General features: G+C 36.5%; 3 protein-coding genes across 6 annotated transcripts; 1 reads left to right on the forward strand and 2 right to left on the reverse strand.

Annotated features, from left to right (window-relative positions):
• The first annotated feature begins 299 nt into the window (after positions 1–299).
• On the forward strand, positions 300–2,128 carry LOC128178235 (uncharacterized). The gene is made up of 2 exons (XM_052845313.1): positions 300–393; positions 622–2,128. Exon 2 carries the CDS (start codon positions 653–655, stop codon positions 1,466–1,468), a length of 816 nt encoding a protein of 271 aa, XP_052701273.1. The 5' UTR covers positions 300–393; positions 622–652; the 3' UTR covers positions 1,469–2,128.
• On the reverse strand, positions 2,124–14,870 carry LOC128178131 (outer dynein arm-docking complex subunit 4-like). Of its 4 annotated transcripts, XM_052845157.1 has the most exons (11): positions 14,410–14,870; positions 10,208–10,339; positions 5,314–5,473; positions 5,176–5,231; positions 4,687–4,972; positions 4,062–4,568; positions 3,768–3,975; positions 3,578–3,664; positions 3,289–3,485; positions 3,126–3,194; positions 2,124–2,789 (listed from the first exon to the last, which is right to left on the reverse strand). In XM_052845157.1, the coding sequence occupies exons 1-11, from the start codon at positions 14,533–14,535 to the stop codon at positions 2,626–2,628; spliced, it is 1,992 nt and encodes a 663-aa protein (XP_052701117.1). In that variant the 5' UTR covers positions 14,536–14,870; the 3' UTR covers positions 2,124–2,625. The 4 variants fall into 4 exon arrangements, with proteins under 4 accessions (XP_052701117.1, XP_052701142.1, XP_052701134.1 ...); XM_052845182.1 differs by lacking the exons at positions 10,208–10,339; positions 14,410–14,870 and adding an exon at positions 8,800–9,022; XM_052845174.1 differs by lacking the exons at positions 10,208–10,339; positions 14,410–14,870 and adding an exon at positions 8,796–9,022.
• Positions 14,871–15,891: 1,021 nt separating this feature from the next.
• LOC128178160 (outer dynein arm-docking complex subunit 4-like) lies at positions 15,892–22,705 on the reverse strand. Its single transcript, XM_052845205.1, has 12 exons — positions 22,306–22,705; positions 22,032–22,163; positions 21,771–21,924; positions 20,586–20,647; positions 19,528–19,693; positions 18,890–19,108; positions 18,498–18,705; positions 17,875–17,961; positions 17,582–17,778; positions 16,954–17,022; positions 16,507–16,828; positions 15,892–16,207 (listed from the first exon to the last, which is right to left on the reverse strand). Exons 1-12 carry the CDS (start codon positions 22,420–22,422, stop codon positions 16,147–16,149), a joined length of 1,794 nt encoding a protein of 597 aa, XP_052701165.1. The 5' UTR covers positions 22,423–22,705; the 3' UTR covers positions 15,892–16,146.
• Positions 22,706–23,228: the final 523 nt, after the last annotated feature.

Below are 23,228 nucleotides of genomic sequence, written 5' to 3' on the forward strand. Positions count from 1 at the left end.
AGTAGAAAAATTAAATTATAAGCAATGAATTCAATATTTATTAGTTTTATACGATATAAAATGGTTTGAAACAGTTTACGCTTTTTTATAAACCGCTTCGCGGTTTATAAAGCGTAAACTGCGCCAAACCATTTTATATCGTATAAAACAAATAAATGTTGAATTCATTCCTTAAATAAAAAATATGGATACATTTTCAAATGCTACATACATGCGCATTTAAAGAACTTTAATAATCTTTTAGTTTTAATTTTGTTTGCTAAAGTATGTTCCAAAAATAAGGAAATATTAAAAAAGTGGACTTTCCGGAAATCACAGATTTAGAACCGTGAACTCTTCAGCTTTTACGTTTACATCGTTCCTTCCAGTGTTGTGGAAAATTTCCGAAAGATGGTAAGACAAATATTTAAATCATATTTAACTTTGCGAAAACATAATTTGAAGGAAATGTGCTTTTTTCATTTAAAGCTATGTTTATACACTATGCTAGCTGTTTTGTAAATCTCACGAGAGCCTGAAACATGCAATAGTTTGATGATTTTCTCTATACTATAAGTCGTCAGATTCAGTAAATATCAACAAACTAAAGATAAAACAATAGTACAATACTTTATATTGCAGTTCGTTGGAAATTCTCGTGAATTATAAAGTTATGCACAGATATACGCAAGCAAACAATTTGGTGAGATATACTATGACGTCATCTTCTTTAGTGCCCACGGTATGTAGCAACGTGACCTATACTTTCCAAACAGAGAACAACTTTACAGCCATATGTGCACAAAATCTATTTACAACAGGCAGCATAACAATACATCCTCTTGAGGTATTTTCTGTTGAAATGCCTTCTCCGAGATCGCAAACTTGGTCCAACATTAATCCAACTACCCCAGGCAACGAAAATGAGAGACTTCGATCATTGACCCCCGGAGGAAATGCACCTACACCCGATTTGGAGATGCACCGTGAGTCTTTCCCTGCAGAGGGAGAACCGGGGAATAGAGTCGTTGACAATACTGCTAGTAAGAGTTCCCAGAGTAAAAGCAGAACAGGAAAGAAAAGGGGCAGAATAAATTCCAAAGAGAAGAGTAAGGCAGATGAGAAAGAGAAGAACAAAAAGAAGAGCAAGGCGGATGGAAAAGAGAACAAAAAAATGGTTCCATCTGAGAATCCCGAGATCCGCGCCCTGCTCCAGCACAACTACCCTGGTAGAAGCGATGAAGATAGCCTTGTCTGTTATATCTGCTCTGATGCGTTCGATGAACCTGTTCATCTCAAGAACCACATCGTAAACCTCCACCTACGTCATATCCCGATCCAGGAGTTCGCCATGTGTCCGGCCTGTGGACTGGTCTGTAGGTCGCGCTCAAAGTTTGTAGAGCACGCTCTCAAGTCCAGGAATGCTTGCCGATCTTTGGTAAAACGCAAAGAAAAACCGGCAACTCGGAAAAAAAGAGAAAAAAGGTGAAAAGTAGCATTGCTATGTAGGCTCTGTGTCACTAGTATTGAAAGTCACACAGAGTACACCAGCCATGGACTGTTTCACTCGCTCGGTAATCACTCAGTAAAGGTATACCGACTTGTAAACTTATTTATGTTTTACGATTATAGTTCAAGATGTTGAGTTCTGACTTCTTTATTCACAGTTGATGATATTTGATGTTTGTATTTGGCGTAACATTGATAGCTTTATTATGGTTTAAAGGCTTGATCAGGCCGACGATATTCCGCTGATTGCTTAGTTGTGTAATTGGGGATAGCTAATGCTCAATTGTAGGAAAAGTCAATATTGACGGTGGTCTCATGTAGAATAATCCCGGGGTTTGGTGGTATTGAATCCCAGGATCTATGTCTGTCCCGACATTGTTGTCTGTTTTTAATGCAGTAAGACAGTTTAATTCGAGCCAGGCATAAAGTATTGTGAGATTGAGAAGTTGATATTTCTGCAAGCAATTTCAATATGTTTGAATCCATTTTGCTAAATTGTTAACCAGTTACCTCTTCGTTATCTAGACATGTTTCTTTAAATTGTGAAACTAGATCTGGTGTGTTTTGCATGTCCCAAGCGATCCAATTTGGTTTTGCTTTTTAATCCATTGCTTCTAGTTTCGATAGTTTGTATGTTGTATCTTTATTATTTATTAAACAATATAACAAAACAATACACATTTGTCATGTTCCCTTTGGGTGAATAGAATATATACACCAAAACAAAGTTTCATATACACGTAATACTAAAAGGTTGATTATATCCCAATCAATGTTGACATACTGGCACAAAGTGATTCAAAGACCGATTAACAGGCTTAAACAAGATTATAAAGTGTATAATACTGATATAGTGATATGGAATGACCGTCCAATCAACAGTTCATCTCTGGTAATTCCTACCCTGATAGACAAGGTTATCCATGGTATACTAGTTATAAGTGCAGGCACTCGTGAAGGAATCTCCCACTCCTTTTCTCAATGTATGGAATGCTGACAAATTCCCCAAAACTGTGTCGTTAAAGCATCGTGTTATACCGAATCCATGAAAAATAGATCATAACTGTTTTCAAAGTATGGCGTCAAATCTTCAAGAAAGAAATTCATGGCAGTCAATTCCATTTTCCGGACGTGACGTTATTCCACCATGACGGATGTTCTGGCAGTAGTGACGTCAGATTCCGAGTACGTATGCGAGACCTGTTCATGTTGGGCGTTGTTGCGTTTTCTGAGCTTTAGCGCGATTTTTCTGTTGACGTCGACCAGCGCCTTTTTCATCGCTATTTCTGCCCTCTCGTCGCCTGCAAAGAAAGGTTTTAATTTAATACTATGTATGATAAAGTAATCTCGATCGGGAAATAAAACATAAAATAGAAATATCTGATTTTTTCATATCTTTATTATCAAAACTTTTCATACAGTTATCTAGCATTCCTGGATAGCTTTAATATAAAATAAAACCCTCCGGATTAGGAATATAAATATTGTAATATGAACGTGTTAGTGCTTATTCAAATCCTGCTCACGCCATGTTGTTTTTAATAATTTGGAATGAAAATCCTTATTTAAATTACGAAATGTTATTTACAAAATGATGTAATAAATCATGATCTAAAAAATATGAAAGTTTTGCATACCAAGTGATTTCGCATGATCCAAAGCTCTCTCGAAGGAACCATGGGCCTTTTCGTATTTTTTCATGTTAACTAGTACAAAAAAAAAAGAAAAATCAAATGTCGATTATCTTAAACATGTAGAAATTAGGTAGAGCAAAAACTTTGTGGTCTTAAACTTTCTTACCTTCAGCCAACCCCACTAATACGCATGCTTGAAGCTGTTGTTGTACGTTCCCAGACTCCTCTGCAGCTTTTAGCGACTTGCGACCGGCTTCTCTGGAGCTGTGAAAGTTGTTCAGCATCAGGAAACAATTTCCGATCTCGTGGAACAAAGAGGCCGTCTCCCGGGGTGTGATACAGAGTGGTGCTTTTCTGGTAAACCTGCATGGAAGAGCGAAACAACGCCAAAAAGTAATGGTATATACAAAGACATGGAGTTAACAACACAATCACCGTCTGAGGGCGGTACTCACATATCGAGGGCCTTGTTATATTTCCCTTTCATCATTAATACACGCCCGGTGTTTCCAAGAGCTCTGTACCTTATGTTCCTTTTGTCTCTAAGAAAAAACAAAGAAAGCCTTTGATAAAGTAAACACATAATTAAAAATACAAGCATGATACAGAAATCGAGAAATGTGTAACTAAATAAAGGAGACTAACAGCTGGTCCCCTATTGTTAGATCCATCTGATGATATTCAAGGGCAAGGTCCAAGTTCCCCAGCTGCATTGTGGCGTTGCCAAGGTAACTGTATAGATCTGAAATCATTTCGAACTTCTCGGGGACGTCGGAATCAGAATATCGGCCCAAAAGTTCAAGACACGCCTTGCATCGGTCCTGGACACGTCGGAATTTGTTTGAACTGAAATCTGACATAAACAAAACAGTGTTTTTTACTTTGTTTACAATGAATGGTTTTATTATTGACATTCACATTGATCTGCATCCTTATTACCTTCGTCAATTGCATTCATTTCTTTATTCATGAAATCTATCAGTGATTTTTTGGCTGTATCTTCCTGACTTTGATCCGTCTCCGGTTCTGAAGTTTTACTGTTCTCAACAGCTTCTGTTTCCTGTTCCTCCAATATTTCTGTCATTTTCCTTTGATGAAACTCGTCAAATAGTTTTATGGAAGGGAATTTGAATTCTACTTGGCTGGGGTCAGGCTTGGAGCTCGCTTTATCTGCTTTACTGCTTGATGAACGTCTGGTTGATTTGGCGGTTTTAAACGTTTGGATGGAGTCTGTGGACTTCCACGTGCTTTTGGTGTCCGTGGTTTTGTAACTATCCATGGAATTGACAGACATCGTACTGCCGCTGAAACGACTCCGGAATCTCCTCGCTGGTGGTGGAGGTGGAAGTGGTCCTAGCCTATCCCAGTAGGCAGCGCGATCTAACAGGAAGTTGAGACCGTCTTCCGCCATGTCTCCAACCGGGCTTCCGGCGCTACCCATGACAGCTGAAAATTACAGATACATTAATTTTGAATATGAAATTGTGATACCTATAGTTAATAATTTCTTTTAAATCTCAGACTAATGGGAGTTATAAGTAAGGCAAAATATACGCAAACTTACCCGGGAATTTATCGTCCACAACCAAGTCCTGTAGATATTTCTTGTCCCTATACAACTTGCCCATGGTCGTCTTGACGACGCGACTCTCGGGCCTCTTCTCGTCGTAATTCAGCACGGCGCTGTCGTCCTCGTTGACCTGGTGGAATGACTCGGTCAAGGTCACTGCCGGCGTCTTGTGGATACGGATCAGTTGACACAGCGGCCGAGTGTTAAAGGTGGCGCTCGGAACTTGAAGGCTCTGGGATCTGACGACCGGCTTCTTCCACACAAAGGGCTCTGTCTGTGGCTACAGTGTGAGAGGGTTAGGACTTAGGGAGTGGGCTTATACAAGAGGGTGTAGTATTTGAGGATCCGTATATTTGCTTGATTATTGAGTGACTAATGTTGTCTGAAAGCTGTTAAATGCTATATGTATACTCTTGTAGAATAAGATAATGATTAAAAGATGGAAAATCTATCTGAGGAAGACACCAGAAATCAGTAACTTACCACTTTATGGACCAGAAAAGTAAGATCCCCTGCCTCCGTTAGTTTCATTCGTCTTCCTGCAAACCAATTCGTCAAGAATTAATAGAATAAGAAGGGAGTGGGAATCTTCACCGGGGCAGGGGCATTAATCATACCTACCCCGACTCTTCCGGCCTTTGTTGATCCCCATTTCGGCCTTTTCTATCCCGATCAGAAAGTCCTTGTTCTTGGGATAGTGTTTATGGCCCCGGTTGTAGAAGACTAGGGCTAATTCATAGTCAGAGGACTGGTACAACAGGCTAGCTTTCTGGAGCAAGGCCTACAAGTATACACGTATATCAAAGGCATTATCTAATAGATTAATTTACCAGATATGAACTATAGATATAACTTTACATTATATCGGTTCAGTATCTTAAACATAATGGGCCACATGGTCGCTGATTTTTTTATACAACAAATGACTAGTTTGTTTAAAATATCAAAAGGCTTCTAATAAAAAAAAAACACGCAGCAAATGAGCATGTAGATTGGTACTGTACAAAGTTATGTATACATGTATATAACGATGTACATGAAGCTATGTACGTAGTATAGTCAAAATCCGTTATTTTACCTAATGATTATTTTTTCGATGTCATAAATGTAACGGTAATGTAAGAAAGCAAAATCGGTGTTGCAGCTGTTATCTGCATGATGCGGCACTATTTGTATGCTTAGTTTCTATGTCTGAATTACATACAATTTTACAAAGAGTGACCAGTAATATGTAACAAATTATAGCTACATTGTATAACTATCTATCTGTATCAATGTAAGTTATTGACAATGAGACCTATTATACTGTGTACCAACGCTATATAGCATAAGATAGATTTACTTTATTTACTAATCTATTTACAATGTTAGAGAGAACAATACCGTATATTAATGTTAAGGTGGTATGGGACACCTGTCGATATTAATGTTAAGGTGGTATGGGACACCTGTCGATGTTAATGTGGATAAAGGAACTTGTCTTGATGCCAGAAATAGATAGTTACGTCCTAGCGAAAGTCCAAGGTTCTAACTATACAACATGAGACTGCTAATGTAAGCATTTGTTAGCTTTCCACCATTTTGTATCAAAGTTAGTAAGAAACTGCTAGCAGAATTTTAGTAATTCATTTCTTTTACCAAATGTGAGCTATACAACATGAGACTAATTGTACTTTATAGCAAAAGGTTTTAAAACTTTGGCTATACAACAAGAGACCAAATATAGTTTCTCGTACTAAAATAAGCATTTCATCGCTAAATGTACCAAATTACAGCTAAACATCATGATACAATCTTGTAGTAGGTCAAAACGATAGCTACCACAATTAAGAAACTACCTGCACGCATGTATTACATGTATAGGTAATGAATGCTGACCGACAACAGTTACACAATGTAATACATCAAGTATATATATCTTACAAGAAAACGGTACTCATGTGGAGGATATAGATACCTTTCACGAAAAATGAGACGCTCATTTGGTCCTTTAGAGGCTCCTTATTCACTTTCGATTTTACGGATACTTTTGTATCGATATCTTTATTGTAGGTATGAAACGGGTGCTAGCTCTTACTGCTTGCTCAATTAATTCCTCTAATTACACGGCCTTAATGACATCCACCAAGGTCTACTTCTCTAGCACTAGACTCTTGCAATATAACGTATATAGATCAAACATTTCAAGAATAATATTTCCAGAGCTGAATAGACTTACTAGTGTTTTTGACAAACCCCGAACAAAGCCCATTTCACGTAACGCAGGGCATTCAGAAGACTTTAAAACTAACATTGACAATTTTCTATATTTTCATGTTACAATTCTTTAAACGACCTCGGGGCTTAGTCTTTATGCTTACAGCATTCGTTAGATTAAAAACTTCATTAGCTAGAATAAATTGATCATGCTTTTTACATATACATGCCACTATTGTAATCTCTGTTCTTGTTGAAAGACATTGATTTTTAGATTTACGATGCGTTCTATTAAAATCCGTACTGAAAGATCTTGTTATAGAGCGCAGGCACTTGAGGTATTGACATACCCTTTCAAGTATCTTGACAATTAAATAAATCTGGGACAGACACGTATTTTTTTTTCTCTTTTTCTTAATTTTTTCCAATATGCTTAATGTATTTAATCACTGGTATGTAACCTTTTTTGTTTATATAAACAACTTTCCTATCGCGTGAAAACATTTGTTTTCAATTGAATGATAATGCAACGAATAACTTAATACATCTCAATTGATAATAAATTTATGAAAACATGAAATATCTTGAGAATGACTGTGTTGGTCGTGGATTTCTCACTTTATTGTTTCGTTTGTGTAGAAGTTCTTAAATAAATATTAGGTAAAATGCAAGAGGAATTAAAAGGAAATTAAATTATATCATATATTAGTAAAATTTTAACCAATGCAATTTTGTTTTTACTTTTATCCACGTTCCATAGTTTGAATTAGTGATAAACAAAAGAGGTAGATGAGCTCACCTCAAGCCTTTACAGTAATAAATATTTGATTAAACTACCTTTGTTTACTAACTTACCTTTCCAAATGCAAATAATCCATAGGTTTCAAATTGTCAGTATTTTAATTTGATCTCATCAAAGGTAGGTTTCGGGCGTTAATGTATACAACTACATAGATGAAGATCTTAAATCCTGTCCAAAATATTGGAAAACATTGCTGGCCGAACCTTCTAAACTTGTTCTCTTGTTTCTAGAGATTTTTTTTCTCATAAAATAAATCAATTTTCTAAAATGTGAGACTGGTTTATTCAAGCAAAAAAAACAAACACTTCTTTTATAATACATCGATTAAAATCTATTGATATTTATTGTTAACAAACAATTTGAGTTTGAGAAGCAGATTAAAATAGTGTCAAACTGCCACAGAACTTCCAATATATTTAGAATGAATGGGAGAATTTTTATGAAATTTTTATCTCGGTTTATACATATTTACGTATGTAAAATATTTCAGACTTTTTTCTATTTATTTATTGACAATTACCATGTCGGCATACAGTCATGAGTACGAGTTACATACAAAACAAAACTTCAAACATAAGCAAGCAAAGTTAAACATTAGCTTATACATCTACAATGGACAAAACAATGGGTGAACAAAACTAAGCTTGTAAATTACTGGCATTCATAAACTTGTATATTAAGTGTTCATATTGTTGACTTTCCTTTCTAGCGTTGACACAGTTTTTTTTAGAAAACAACATATCCTCCTAGCAGCTGTAATGTTTTTAGGATTAACAAGTTCTCTAATGGGATTGACGTTTTTGTATGTGTTCACATTAAAAGATCATTATAATACAATCTACATTGGTCATATCTTGAACAATACAATACAAAGTGTTTCTCATCTTCAGCAAACAATTTGCCAAAATAACAAGTACACAGACGTTTTTCTCTTGGTACAGGAAGTTTAGAATATCTACCAGTTTCAATAAATAATGAATGGACACTGATTCTAATTCTAAACTTTGTTTGTTGTGGTTCGTATTAAAAATTATAAACAAATAAATATATATGTGCTACATGTACGTATCTAATTTTATTTACTCTATATAAATGTACTTCTTACCTACATGTAGTGTGGCGTTCGCCCAAATGGACGGTTGATAATTCGCTTGCACAGTATATATCACATTTTCCTCATAATCAAATATTAGTATCAGTTACTTTTCTTTGAAAAAAAAAAGGATGGGGGGTTCTCGCAATCAATCTGTTAATTAGGGGCGAGTACATGTGTACCCACCAAAACAACAAAGGAACACACTGTGGGGCGGGAGATGGGGGCGGAGAACAGTTCTCTCAATACACAACCGATGTCTGCCCACACTAAAAATAGTGCGTACTGAATAAAAAACAAATGAATACTTTCTTTCAGTAAGTGCTAAGAAGTGGATTAAACTGATAGGATTTTTCTGCCATTTGAAATGTGTCAACGGCCACGGGGGAGACGGACAAATGTAATCTGTTTTAATGGATTTCTCTGACAATGAAATTCACCTGAGATATCAATTATGATCGATACGAAACCTATAATCGCATTTCTAATCGCCCGTGAAAACGATCAGAAAAATATTCAAAATTCAAAAGTACAGAGAAGGGCAAACGCCGAAAAAATAAAAGCTATCAAACGGGAGACTCGGGATATTAATGGGAGAATCGTGTTTTGTCAGACGGCGCATGATTGTAATCTGACCGTCAAATCATCTCTTCTTTGTTTACTTTTCAAAAATACATTTAAAGAACAAATATTTAATATTTATCATGCATTAGTTTTTTTTTCAACGCTTTACAATCGATTAAATGCTTGATCTGAAAATAAACGGCAATAAACCGATAAATCAGTGCTCCCCAAAGTGATTATCTTCTTCTTCACAGAGAGAGAGAGAGAGAGAGAGAGAGAGAGAGAGACAGACAGAGACAGAGACAGAGAGAGAGAGATTGGATTCCCAATAACCGTTATTTCATTGATTGGATTAGAAGTATATCATATTGATACTTTATCATAATCCGAAACACAAATAAACCGTGGCATATTGCATAAATTTGGAGTAAAATTTTTCTGGCTCTATGCGACCTTTCTTTATGAAATTTGTCTGTGGATAGGGACTCTAAGAAAAAATCAAAATGTGGATTCGCAAATTGTAGACAGTCAGCTAAAAAAATCCAATATTAAGATGGGCAACTCTGAAATTTTAGACCGCGGTTGGTAGCCGCTAAGACCTCATGAACGCGCGGCCATGCTATGTTGGACCGAGGGCGTCATTTTGTATGCTAAAGCACTACGAATTCCTAGTTTCTTAATCAAAATGCAATCTCTTACACTTAACTAGAACGTGCTCAACGGGTTTATGTGAAACAGTTAGTTTAACCATGCACTCAGAATGGCTCTAGATTGTTTGACGATTTTAATTCATTTTCATTTAGGTTGTAGATTTGTAGCGCGGATAGTTTACTGTGACTAATTTGACTAATGTGACTAACCTCTTTGTTCAGGTTGTGTATGTGTAGCGCTGTATCTACGTCGTCAATTGCCTTCCTGACGTTACGTAACTTCTTGTGACACTTGGAGCGGAAGACGAGGGACCGGACGTCAGACGGACAGAGTCTGAGAGCCTGAAACCAGAGAAATCCAAGGACAGCTGTAGATAATGACTTATATTAGTCAAACAGCAGCTACAGATAATGATTAGTCAAACGACAGCTACAGATAATGATTAGTCAAACGACAGCTACAGATAATGATTAGACAAAAGACAGCTACAGATGATGATTAGACAAAAGACAGCTACAGATGATGATTAGTCAAACAACAGCTACAGATAATGATTAGTCAAACGACGGCTACAGATGATGATTAGACAAACGACAGCTCCAGATCATGATTAGTCAAACGACAGCTACAGATAATGATTAGACAAAAGACAGCTACAGATGATGATTAGACAAAAGACAGCTACAGATAATGATTAGTCAAACAACAGCTACAGATAATGATTAGTCAAACGACGGCTACAGATGATGATTAGACAAACGACAGCTCCAGATAATGATAAGTCATAGGGCAGCTACAGTTAACGATTAGTCAAACAACAGCTACAGATAATGATTAGTGAAACGACAGCTACAGTTAATGTTTAGTCAAACGACAGATACAGATAATGATAAGTCAAAAGACAAATCATAATTAGTCAAACGACAGCTACCGATAAGGAATAGTCAAAAGACCGCAACAGACATATAACTAGCTAGAAATAACACGGCTACAGATAATGAATAATCAAAAGACAGCTACAGATAGTGATTAGTCAAACGTCAGCTACAGATAATGAATAGTCAAAAGACAGCTACAGGCTATAGTTAATAAACAGACATATAAATAACTATTAATCACACGGATACAGACAATGAATAGTCAAAAGACAATTAAATACAGTCTAGTTAATCAACAGACATATAACTAACAAGTGATTAAACAGCTACAGATAATGATTAGTCAAAAGACAAAAGTTACTTCAGTCTAGTTAATCAACAGCTAAAATTAGTCAACAGACAAAAAAGAAAACTATAGCTAAAATTAATTAACGTTATAGCTTTATGATTAAAAAGCAGGTACAAGTTACCACTGGGCTATAAAGATGCATGTACACACAGTAACAGGTAACACGCAATAATTTTCACAATTGGCTACTTATATTTTGCTTTATGAAAATATTAAACAGCTAAATTCATAGGTCGAGCGGATTAAAGTAAGCAGAGAGTTATGAATTTTATATCCATTCAAAAGTTAAAACTTAGACAGGTAACTGAACAGTTACAAATTCCCACGTGAAGTAAGGACGATTTTTAGTTGAAATTAGACAAGACAGGTATATTGCTGTGAATATATTACTAGAATTACTTTTGGAAATAAGAAAAATAGTAATAGATAATATATAAATAAAAAATATCATATTTTTGTTTATCGAAAGATAATCAAATCATTAGAAAATGATAACGCAATGCAAGAGTGAATACAGTTTAAAGTAATCAATTCATTCAAACTAACGGATGAGCCATAAATAACTTGTTTAAGTTTTCAAAACATTCACTTTAGAGAATGAGCCAAGTTGAATATGAACATAAAGTATCTGATTTAAATTCATTATTGAAACACTCAACATCAGATCCAATTGTTATCCAACTGGATATCAAACTGACAAAACTAAAAATCTTTATAAATTATCAATAATTTTAGAAACTTACCGAGAGCAGATTTTTTAAAAGCCCACAAGAATTAACAAGAAAATAAAATGTTCAATACAATAATCACTTTCACATTCTGATGAAAACTGTGAATATTTCAGATTTCCTAGTCCATATAGAAGTCAGACAGCTTACATCGTCCAACTGATATCAAGACTTTGCTTGGGTTGTGGAGGGATTATATAGGTTCGGCTTGTGGTCTGCACGAGTTGGATACCAGTTTGATATTTTTTAATATACAATGAATAATAAACACACGAATTCTCTTTGCGGGAATAACATCAATGGAATTTTTATAAACACGGGGCCAAGTCCTCGCGCTTTTTTGAATACTTCGCGCACTTAAAGAGGCGCAGTGCTTTAAACTTTGTAAATCTGTTACAATGTGATAACAGTTCCATACACCCCTCCTATACACTATCGACCAATATCGGCCGGTGATTGGACCCTCGGCAAGTCAAAGAAACATCCTGTATACAGCGAACTGTCGAGATAATGCGAGGACAAAGCCGCCAGCTGATTCAGACTGGACGGTTGTCATTCAGGAGAGCGGGTTTATACCCGCCACTGTCAATAGATCCTCAGCGATTGACGGATACTGAACACAAAATACCTACAGAGATTAAAGTGTTCAACATGCGACAAACACTACCCCCCCCCCCCCCCGGAATTTTAACACCTCTCTCTCTCTCTCTCTCTCTCTCTCTCTCTCTCTCTCTCTCTCTCTCTCTCTCTCTCCAAGTTTCCTGCTTCACGTATTTACTCTTTAATCTTTAATATATTTATTTAATCCAAGAGCGCATATAATTGATTAAGGTATTAGCTTTTGAGCAAATTAAAAATATAAGCATGCAATTTAAAAGTGTATTGATCAATGCATGTCACAGTATACATGTAAAACCATTTTTTAATATTTTTTTCAAAATCGATCCTTCTTTTATGTCAAAAATATTTTTGTCTCATATTCCAGACGTCATCAAAAGATGATGCCTTTAAAAGAGATCAATATAAAAGATTTTCATCGATTTAATTGATTTTAACATCCAAAGATCACTATCCCGTTTTTACTGCGTCATCAAACACAGATCAAAGATCTAATTCTGTACGTGTTTCAATTTTCTTATTTTGTAGGGTATTTGGAAGAGATAGGTGTAGCGGAGTGCCAAATCACCAATTTTGCTGATTTTATCATTAAAATTAATTTTAGACGAAACTGATAAAGTATTTTTACGATTTATAAATTGACAGTAAAAGTCGATACATATTTTCAGAAACCGAATTACGAAAATGGCAAAAGGACCTTCTGGAAGATACTAGAACTTAAAAAAAAAATAACCACGTGAATCTTGTTATGAATCTCTAGAACCCCATACCCCTCTAGAACCCCATACCATTAAGTATGCACCGGTTAAGCGAGACTATGGGTGGAGGTTTGTGGTAGTGGTGGGGGACATAACATATCCTTCATTGAGATAACTTGGTGCTGGACCTTTGAGAAACAAATGTTGTAACTCCTACTTTTGAAATATAAAATTTTGGGGATAAACGCAGTATTGTGAAAAATCTTGAGAATAATTCATCTAAACTTATGTCAACCGATCGGTTCTGTTGGGACATTAATTGGGTAAACAGTTACATGAGACATGGCTATCTGATGAAACAACAGAGGTGCTTCAAAGAGGTAACCTTCTGTAAAGGCCCTTCACGGGACAGGGTAACTGCTGAACAGTTTGATGACCCAGCCGTTGTATTCAAAGAGTAACCCAATGTAACGGTCCTACACAAGGCCGCGACGTATTCTGCTGAAAAGCTTGATGGCCCCCTTTATAGTCAAAAGGTGACCCAATGTAACGGCCCTTCACTTGGCTGGGTTTACCATTACGGTACTATAAAACAGCTTGAAGACCCCCTTGTATTCAAAGGGTAATCCAAAGTAACGGCCCTACACGAGGCTTGGTCTTTCCGTACTGAACTGCTTAATGGTCCCCTTGTAGTCAAAAAGGTTACCCAATGTAACGGCCCTACACGAGGCTGGGTTTACCGTTATATGTACTAAACAGCTTGATGGCCCTATTGGAGTCAAAGGGTAACCCAATGTAACGGCCCTACACTTGGCTGGGTTTACCGTTATATGGTACTAAACAGCTTGATGGCCATATTGGAGTCAAAGGGTAACCCAATGTAACGGCCCTACACTTGGCTGGGTTTACCGTTATATGGATCTAAACAGCTTGATGGCCCTATTGGAGTCAAAGGGTAACCCAATGTAACGGCCCTGCACGAGGCCGGGTCTTACAACTTGATGGACCCATTGTAGTCAAAAGGTAACCCAATGCAGAGCCCCTACACGAGGCTTGGTCTTATCGTACTGAACAGTTTGATGGCCCCTTGTAGTCAAAAGGTTACCCAATGCAATGCTCCTACACGAGGCTTGGTCTTACCGTACTGAACAGCTTGATGGCCCCCTTGTAGTCCCCGGCAGCGTACTTGATCAGTCCATCCTTCCGGTAGGAGTTGTTCAGGACTTCCGCCTTCCTCTCACGGATGTCTTTATTCCCGCTCATCATCAACAGTCCAAGATATGTCAGCTCCACGACTCATAGACCGCCATGCACACACACAGGAACAACTAATTCAGAATTTGTTTTACTTAATAAAGAACCTATATCTCAAATCTCTTAATCCCGGTAATCCATGTTATGACTCGGGTCCAAAGAAAGTTCCGTGCTTAAATTAAATTTCTTTGTTATTAACAAGGTGAACACCGGAATTCCACTGCAAAATTTGGGCCGGATGCCTACTATGCCAATCTCTGTGGGCAATAGAACAGCTTTTATCACGCTGCATAATCTGTCTGTAATGCTGTAAAGGAAAGGGTTCATACAAACGCAAAAACTTCACAGAAGGGAGCGAATACAGGGAGTAAGGTGGCGATTTGTGCAACAGTACATATCTACCACCGATAGTACTTGATTAATTCAGCCTATAGAAAATATATATTCGCATAATCAAGACAATAGAAGGGGCCGGCCTGTGAGAAACATTAGCTGAGACTGACTTTATCTTGAAAACCGTCTTTTTGTCGTTCGGTGACCAATCTCCACCCAGACGACAATCTGTTGATTAAGGTTAAAGGGTCAAATCAAATCAATGCGAATTAAATGATATGTATCGCCATGCTCACCCGGCGTAATTAATGCTCATTCATTAAACCATTGCTAAGTCCCCGTCTCTGTCATTGGACGCGCATGTTTTCCCATGCTCCGCGTGAGTAGCTCGTCCCCCGCCTAACAAATACCCCTGCTCAAGGAGCCATCACATCGCCAACGAAAATTAATTCCAACATTCCCTGACAAATACCAAGGACGTTTATGTTTGTTTATACAAAATTAATATTTTAAAGGTTTTTAAAGACCTTGTTGCATATTTATATATTTTTTTATTGTATACTTCTCGCGATTTGAAATCAACTAAAAGTACAAGTCTGGTAACAACGGAATACACAGTTGCTGCAGGCCTTTAACAATGTCATGTGGCCGGTTTTCTGCTTTAACATACTCTAGTATTGTGGGTTTTTTTTTTAACAAATCGTGCCTTTTTCTTATCTTTTGTACGTAAGTTGATTAGATTCTGTACATTATATCACATATATATTTTTGAAATTTAAATGAAATTTAATTACCTTTTTATAATTATAAAAAAAATCAATCGTATTTGATATACTTGTAATTTTTCAAAGCCATGAATTTTGTATTTTAGTCTTGCACATTCTAAATTAGCTACATGTGTATACAACATTATAAGCTCTTTGGTTTATTTCAATTGATTTTCGAATTACAAGCTTCTACATTGTAAAACAAAATCATTTACAGATCTTACATCTATCCGTTTGGCAGTACTGAATAAAAATAATAACAGTGTGATAACAATTGTACAATTTATTATATAATACTGATGGTCTGTCTGGCAGAAGTTGATAAATAACAATAATAATACCTAAAGATTTAACAGCTGTATAACACTAGTACATTATACCATACTTGGTGATTGTTTGGCAGTATTAATTTACACTAATTTAAGTTTGAGAATAAACAGTTGTACTTTCATTTGTGATCATTGACAAGTTAACATATATCTCCAGTTGTTCAGTTCTTCACTCGTCTTTCACTCTGACCCGGTTACGTTGTCCCCTCCTTCTCTTGCTCTTGACTCTTGTTGACCTCATTATCTTCATCAGCTCTAAAATTAAAATTTTTTTTTTTACTATTTCAATACTAAAGAGCTACACTTTTTCCTGCTATTGTACAAAGCAATAATGAAAACCAGATTTATAAATGTGTATAATTATCTGAATGATTCAAGATTTTTGCATTTAATTCCTTCGTCACTGACTTCTAACAATAAAGGGACAAAATTATTGTACAATATATAACGTTATGTAGCACAGTAATACTTGGATTGAAAAAAGTGGTGGATAGTTTTCCTGTCTGATATCTCCGATTAACAAAGATTATCTGTTAAATGGCAGTAATCCTTACACAGTGTCCTCTTGAGCTGGGCTCCCTTCACTCTTGTTATCCGCGGCTTTGGTTTCCGATTTTGCCTCTGATTTGGTGACTGACTTGGCGACAGACTTGGCGGACTTTGGGCTCTCTTTCTGCTCCGTGGCAGAGGCTGGTTTACTTTTGACGCTGGCGTTGTCTTTGTTGTCTTTGTTGTTGGTGGGACTGGCCGCGTTGTTGTTGTTTGACGTGTTCGTCTCACCTTCCGCGGGCTTGACTGACGTGGAGGAGCCTTTGGCTATCTTGTTGTTGACATCATCAATGGCCTTCTTGATGGCTGACTCTGCTGAAGTGTCTCCTGTAATAGGAAGTTATGACTGTGGTGAGTTTTGTCAGAACTGGTGAGTATTCATATCAAGGTATATAATCAAAGGTAACTAACTCTAACAGAGTTCATAACCACTTGGTACTGATCATCCATACCTTGTGTTCTGGCAAGGTCCAATGACAACTCAAATGAAGACAAGGCTGCACTCAGGTCTCCAAGTTTCACTGAAAACAGAAAAAAGCCATCAGAAGCCAACATGAATGATCCATGCATACCCTTTAAGTTATCGCCAGTTTAAGACTTATCCCTTCCCTAGCTGCCTCACCAAAATACTTGGATAACTCTGAAATGCCTTTAAAACACTTGAATCTTTTGTCAAAATAATGGAAATGTTGTGCTTTCTACAATTCAATGAAGGAAGGTTGGTCCTTAAAAATATCTTTGGTTACTGACAGACTCACTCTCTGACTGTCTACTCTGTCACTCTCTAACTGTCACCACAGACTTACAATCTGTCAGGAAATTGACAGACTTACACTGTCAACATAGATTAACACTCTAACTGGGTCACTGACAGACTTACAACCTACAAGTTCACTATCAATTCAGACTTACACTCTGACTGGGCGACTAATACTGAGGCCTGTAGAGACTTACACTCTGACTGGGCGACTAATACTGAGGCCTGTAGAGACTTACACTCTGACTGGGCGACTAATACTGAGGCCTGTAGAGACTTACACTCTGACTGGGCGACTAATACTGAGGCCTGTAGAGACTTACACTCTGACTGGGCGACTAATACTGAGGCCTGTAGCTGCCATTGTGGTTCTCCTGCCTCCTCTGCCAGTGTCAGTGACTTCTCGCCATGCTCTTTGGCCGTTTGATATTTTCCCATCTCCAGATAACATCTGCCGATTTCGTGATATAACCATGTGCTCTCCAGTGCAGACTTTGATAATGGTAATTTCTTTTCCCATCTAAAAGGTTAACAAAACAAAATTTAGCAAAACACATTTTATGTTGCTGCTTGCATGCTTTGACAGCTCATTAATATTTTTATGGACGTTACTCACACTGTGATGGCCTGGCTGTAGTCTCCCTTCCGGGCGTACACTCGACCCAGATTATCCAGACCTCTGGAGCATGCCTCCTCCATGTCACTGGAATAGACATCAAGTATATAGCTATCAAAACTGCTCCAGCTAAACAAACTCATATCATTGAAAAAGACAGACATAGCTATCACAAATCGTCCTGCTGACAGAAATCATATCACTGAAACAGAAAGACACTATAGCTATCACAGATCATCTAATAGCTAAGCGAAAATCATATCATTGATCAATGAAACAGACAGAAACTATAGCTATCACAGATCATCTAATAGCTAAGCGAAAATCATATCATTGATCAATGAAACAGACAGAAACTATAGCTATCACAGATCATCTAATAGCTAAGTGAAAATCATATCATTGATCAATGAAACAGACAGAAACTATAGCTATCACAGATCATCTAATAGCTAAGTGAAAATCATATCATTGAACAGAAATCATATCAATGAAACAGAAAGACACTATAGCTATCACAGATCATCTAGCTTACCAATTAATATCTTAAATCTCTCTCTCTCTCTCTCTCTCTCTCTCTCTCTCTCTCTCTCTCTCTCTCTCTCTCTCTCTCTCTCTCTTACTGTTCCTCCCCAAGGTTGTAGTCTATCTGATGCTGTTCCTGCGCCTTGTCATAGCTGCCCAGTTCTAAGTATGCATTTCCTATACAGCTGTGTAAGTTGGCAATGACTTCCATCTTGTTTGGTACGATGTCCTCCGTGAAACCATTGACGGTGTTCAGACACCGCTGTGCCCGTTTCAGACTTTCTGAATACTTGCCTTCCACTTGAGCTGTAATAGAATATTAATTTCAAATTTTTCAATATACATTGCACTGCTTTCATGTATCTACTTTGCTTTAGTGAAATCACTTGGTAACCCATTCTAGAGAGTACCTAAGGGCACACTAAAGATGCAAGGACATCAATTTTGTTGAAAAGTCAATAAATTCCTTTAATTTTTAAAACATGATTACCTTGGTCTATCCTCTCGAGTTCCCTGATGATGTAGTCATTGGGTGAAAGTTTGGCGGTATTAGAGCCCTCCGACCGATTCTCTCGCTTCATCATTTGCTTCTCGTGTTTACGCGCGTACATTGGCTTCTGTTGTCGCCAGAAATCAGTTCTTGTGTCCAGGTAGTTCAGGCCCTGGGAGACCAGCCCAGAAATTGTCTTACCCACTGGTGTGTTAGGATCTGTGCCAAATATATAAAGGTACAATAAAATCATAAAATTGTACTTTCCCCCCGCTCTGTTCCCTAGCTAGCTATTTAATGTGTACAAAATTAAGTCAGATCATGTTTTTATGTGAAATTGGTTTAATTTATTACTATAGATTACTATTTTCCTTATTGTCTGTGGGTCCGTAATTCCTGATATTGTTATTTAGTATCAAATGGCAAGGATATAAATTTTTATAAGCCAAAATTCATTTACAATGGTTGAAAACTGTCAGGAAATCCTAGTGAATTTTCATGACTTTCCATGGATATTTATTCCTCACAATTAATTAGGAATCTACAGTATACAACTCCAATATATGCTTGTATTGTCAAAAAATTATGTATCTCAATGTCAATATGTTTAATATAAGGAGCTATCTAGTGCTGCCTACCTGTTTCTTTGAGTAGTTTCTCCAAGTACTGCCGGTCCCCGTACAGCTCCCCCAGCAGCTGTTTGATTGTCTTCTCATTCCCCGCGGGTCGACTGACCTCCAGTTTTTTCTGGGTTTGCATGCCTGGGCGGCCATATGTGTTGTATGCTGGCTTCTTGATCTTTTTCTGAAATTGACACAAAGTTGACATGCATGTTTTGTTTATTTCTGGTGGGTATTTTCTGTATTGCATGGAATAGTGGACAATTTTACAAATGGTGCAAGAACAATATATTCTAAGGGCCATGTTCCAATGAATTTAGATGTAGAGACGGTTGTGTGTGTGTGTGTGTGTGTGCGTCCGTTATAGTTAACTGAACATTTGTAACGTGAATGGTTTGGAATGATAGTCCACTGATGTTTAGTCACAATGCTCCGTCTGAGATTTAAGATTTTACTTTTATCCTTACAAATGACCATCCTTGTTTGTTTCTAGGATGGTCTAAAAAAAATAAAAATATTGATGGATAAGAATTAATATCGTTATATGCCAAAGTTTATAAAAAAAATCCAGTTATTTCTCTTTTGAACACATTGAAAAATTAAGATGCTGGGTTTTTTTCCTTTTCTTTCTTTTAGCATTTTATCAAGTATCTTCAACCAAAAAAAACTTGTGAATGGGATAGATTTTTTTTTAGACTTAATAAAAATGTATGATATGCTTAAGATATTAAGTATTATTTTATAAATAAATTTATATAAATTTAAACATATTTTGTTTTATTCATATAAAGCAAATATTTGGTATTTCTGGCAGAGTTATTGGATAATTTTTGCCGATAAACATGTATGTACTATCAAAACACTAAAATTGAGTTTATGTATACTTGTATAGTGTTGCATTATGAAATTTCAAACATATCAAGTGCAAAATGACTTGGTATACTCTGATCTTTTAAAATCTCCAAATTTTACAACCAAAATATATTAAATTCGCCATACAGCAAAACAGTTAAAGCTTGCTTGATGAATATAAAAAATATACAGAATCATCATCTCAAATAAGATTTACAATGTACCTCATCTTGTTTGGCGAAGAAAGAGAGATCCCCCTCTGTGGTAAGCTTCACTTTTTCTGGGGCTACAAAATAGAGGCAGGGGAAGTGTTGCAAAAAACGTATCTATATATCGCATAGCACCCTAACTCCGACACTACCCTAACTCCATCACTTTCGGGAAACTCCTCGCCGTTTGAAATCAAGTGCGATTATGACGTCATTTTTTGCATGTCAAAAATCTTCAATCAAATGTCAACAATTTACAACGGTTAAATTCAAGAATGTGTTCAAACATAACAAAATTACACCCTGTTCATTTTATGCAACAATAATTGCGTGAAATCAGCTAACACCTTTTTACGGGTGCACTAAAATAACGATATTTCTGACATGCGGGCCCATTTGATTATTTACTGTGGTCAGTCATTTTAAGAGAGGTCAAGATGAAACATTTCACATGTAATTTTTTTTTTATTTAAGTTATTAATACATTTTTTTCAGTCCGCAATAGCGTTTATGCACTACACTGATGATAATGTCAAATCGCTCATGCCGTAATTTTTGCCTTATACAGGGTTACAGATATATACGGTATGTCGGTATTTAGAATATGCTTCATTTATTAAAAATGTAATAAATAAATAATGTAATCATTAATATATTCATTATTGATATGATATATTTGAAACATGTAAGGACAGATATCAAACGACATCCATACATTCTGAAAAGGTAATTGTGATTGTTTTTACAAGGACCAATTTTTTTTATTCTGGTGATCATTTCACTTTGATGAAATAAGTACAATTCAAATTGTATACACCGATTTTACTTATTATAACTTGGCCTAAAAACAAATTGAGTTTTAACTAAATTGTTAATGTGTCTTCATTCCCTGGCGTATCATAGATTGGGTGATGGAGTTAGGTTCATAAGTTATGATAGCACGTCCGATAAACGTCGTATTCAGAGGGCTTATTTGAATAATAATAAAAATATTTTTGTTAATAATTTTATAAATTATAACGTTTCATGTGATATTTAGTGATTGCAAATGATAAAAACTGCAAAAAATAATTTGCAGAGAAACGCGGACTGTTTTCTGCTTGTGGTGACGGAGTTTGGGTATTCGGGGATAATTAATATTTCATATTTACTAATTAATGTAGAAAAAACATTAATTCTTTGCCCACACTCTGTACATACCCCCTACTGAGTTATCAATGGCCTCCTGGGCCTTCTGTATCCCAAGGCGGAACTCCTGCAGCTCTGGTCGTAATTTGTGACCTCTGTGGTAGAAAACGAGGGCCAGCTCAAAATCTCCTTGGTAGTACAATGCCTGGGCTTTTTGGTAAACTCCCTACAAATTGTCAAAAGTTCATTAATTTGTTAAGTCCCACAAAAGGACGGGTGTGTGATCACAAATGAAAAGTAAGAAATGTAAGTGAAACAAGGCTGATAATTTACCTTGTGAAAAGTTTTATCCTCCGCTAAGGAGGATTCAGAGTCGGCCAAGGCATTCTCTGTATCTCCAAGCTGGAGGTAGCATTTTGACCGACAGACCAAGGTGTTTTTGTCACCGGGTTGTAGCTCAAGGGCCTGGAATAAAGATCGTTAATCTAATTAATAGTAAAAGAACTCAAGTATTCGAAAGCTTTAATAGTTAACTTGCGTAAACCTTCTGTACTTTTTAAAACAAGCTAAACTTTTTGAGAAAAAATATCTTCAAACCAGAACTTACGATTGTGTAGCTATCAATGGATTTCTTGTACTCTCCTTGTTTGAAAAGAGAATCTGCCTCTGCCTTGTAGATTTCAAATGTCCCTTTAGGGCCTTCGGATTCATCGCCGTCGTACATTTTTGCTCACTTCACAACTTTCACCAACCTCCTCTCAAAACACCAGTGTAAACTTCCGGTAGAAATTACCCTAGCAACCAAGCACGCGCTGAATCCCTCGAATTTCGGCGCGTCAACAAACTTTTTTTTCCTGTCAGCAAGTTTGTCTATTTAAGATGATTGATTCTTGAAGATTTTTCTACTTATGCAAAATGGAAGAAGAATATTTCTTGAAATATTTGCATGGTTAATCGTGTCCAGTTAGATATGTTTACCCGGCATGCATAATTTTAATGAGGGGATTAATGAACACTAATCCCTCCGACTTCATTACAGTCGGTGATTATCGCTGGTGTAATCCATTCTCACTAATTCCCTTCCCAACATTTAAAGTTCGTCATCGTTACGGCCTGTTAACACGTGCATAGTCTGCTTTAAAGTGAAAAGGAGAGAGAGAGAGAGAGAGAGAGAGAGAGAGAATCACGAATAGATCTTTCACTTTTGATTTGAACATATTTGTGCAAATTACACAAGATTCTTACAATTTACATGCTCCTCTCTTAATCATAGTATATACAATATGCACAATTGCCATAGTAATATTACTGGTTACTTAAAATTATTGACTACTATAATAGTAATATACATAAAATTTAATATTCATTTACCAGTTTACAAAGTATTGGCGAATATTGTTGATATACGGTATTAAAATAGCAATAATAAAAAAGAAAATTAATTATTAATTAAATCTTCCAGACTCTATAACAAACTCACTACCTCAAAGAAGCCAAGTTTAATTATAATTGGTTCTTCAAGCCTATTAA

This window comes from Crassostrea angulata, chromosome 1 (genome assembly GCF_025612915.1).
Source record: "Crassostrea angulata isolate pt1a10 chromosome 1, ASM2561291v2, whole genome shotgun sequence".
Classification (NCBI taxonomy): domain Eukaryota; kingdom Metazoa; phylum Mollusca; class Bivalvia; order Ostreida; family Ostreidae; genus Magallana; species Magallana angulata.

Excerpts from the sequence above, each read along its gene's own strand:
- LOC128178235 (XM_052845313.1), top strand. The coding sequence starts at position 653 with ATGCACAGATATACGCAAGCAAACAATTTGGTGAGATATACTATGACG.
- LOC128178131 (XM_052845157.1), bottom strand. The coding sequence starts at position 14,535 with ATGATGAGCGGGAATAAAGACATCCGTGAGAGGAAGGCGGAAGTCCTG. Across the intron at positions 3,486-3,577 it reads TATAACAAGGCCCTCGATAT|GTTTACCAGAAAAGCACCAC; the intron begins GTGAGTACCGCC and ends TCTTCCATGCAG. Across the intron at positions 3,195-3,288 it reads ATTAGTGGGGTTGGCTGAAG|TTAACATGAAAAAATACGAA; the intron begins GTAAGAAAGTTT and ends TTTTTGTACTAG.
- LOC128178160 (XM_052845205.1), bottom strand. The coding sequence starts at position 22,422 with ATGTACGACGGCGATGAATCCGAAGGCCCTAAAGGGACATTTGAAATC. Across the intron at positions 21,925-22,031 it reads AGGATAAAACTTTTCACAAG|GGAGTTTACCAAAAAGCCCA; the intron begins GTAAATTATCAG and ends GACAATTTGTAG. Across the intron at positions 19,694-20,585 it reads TCTTCGCCAAACAAGATGAG|AAAAAGATCAAGAAGCCAGC; the intron begins GTACATTGTAAA and ends TGTCAATTTCAG.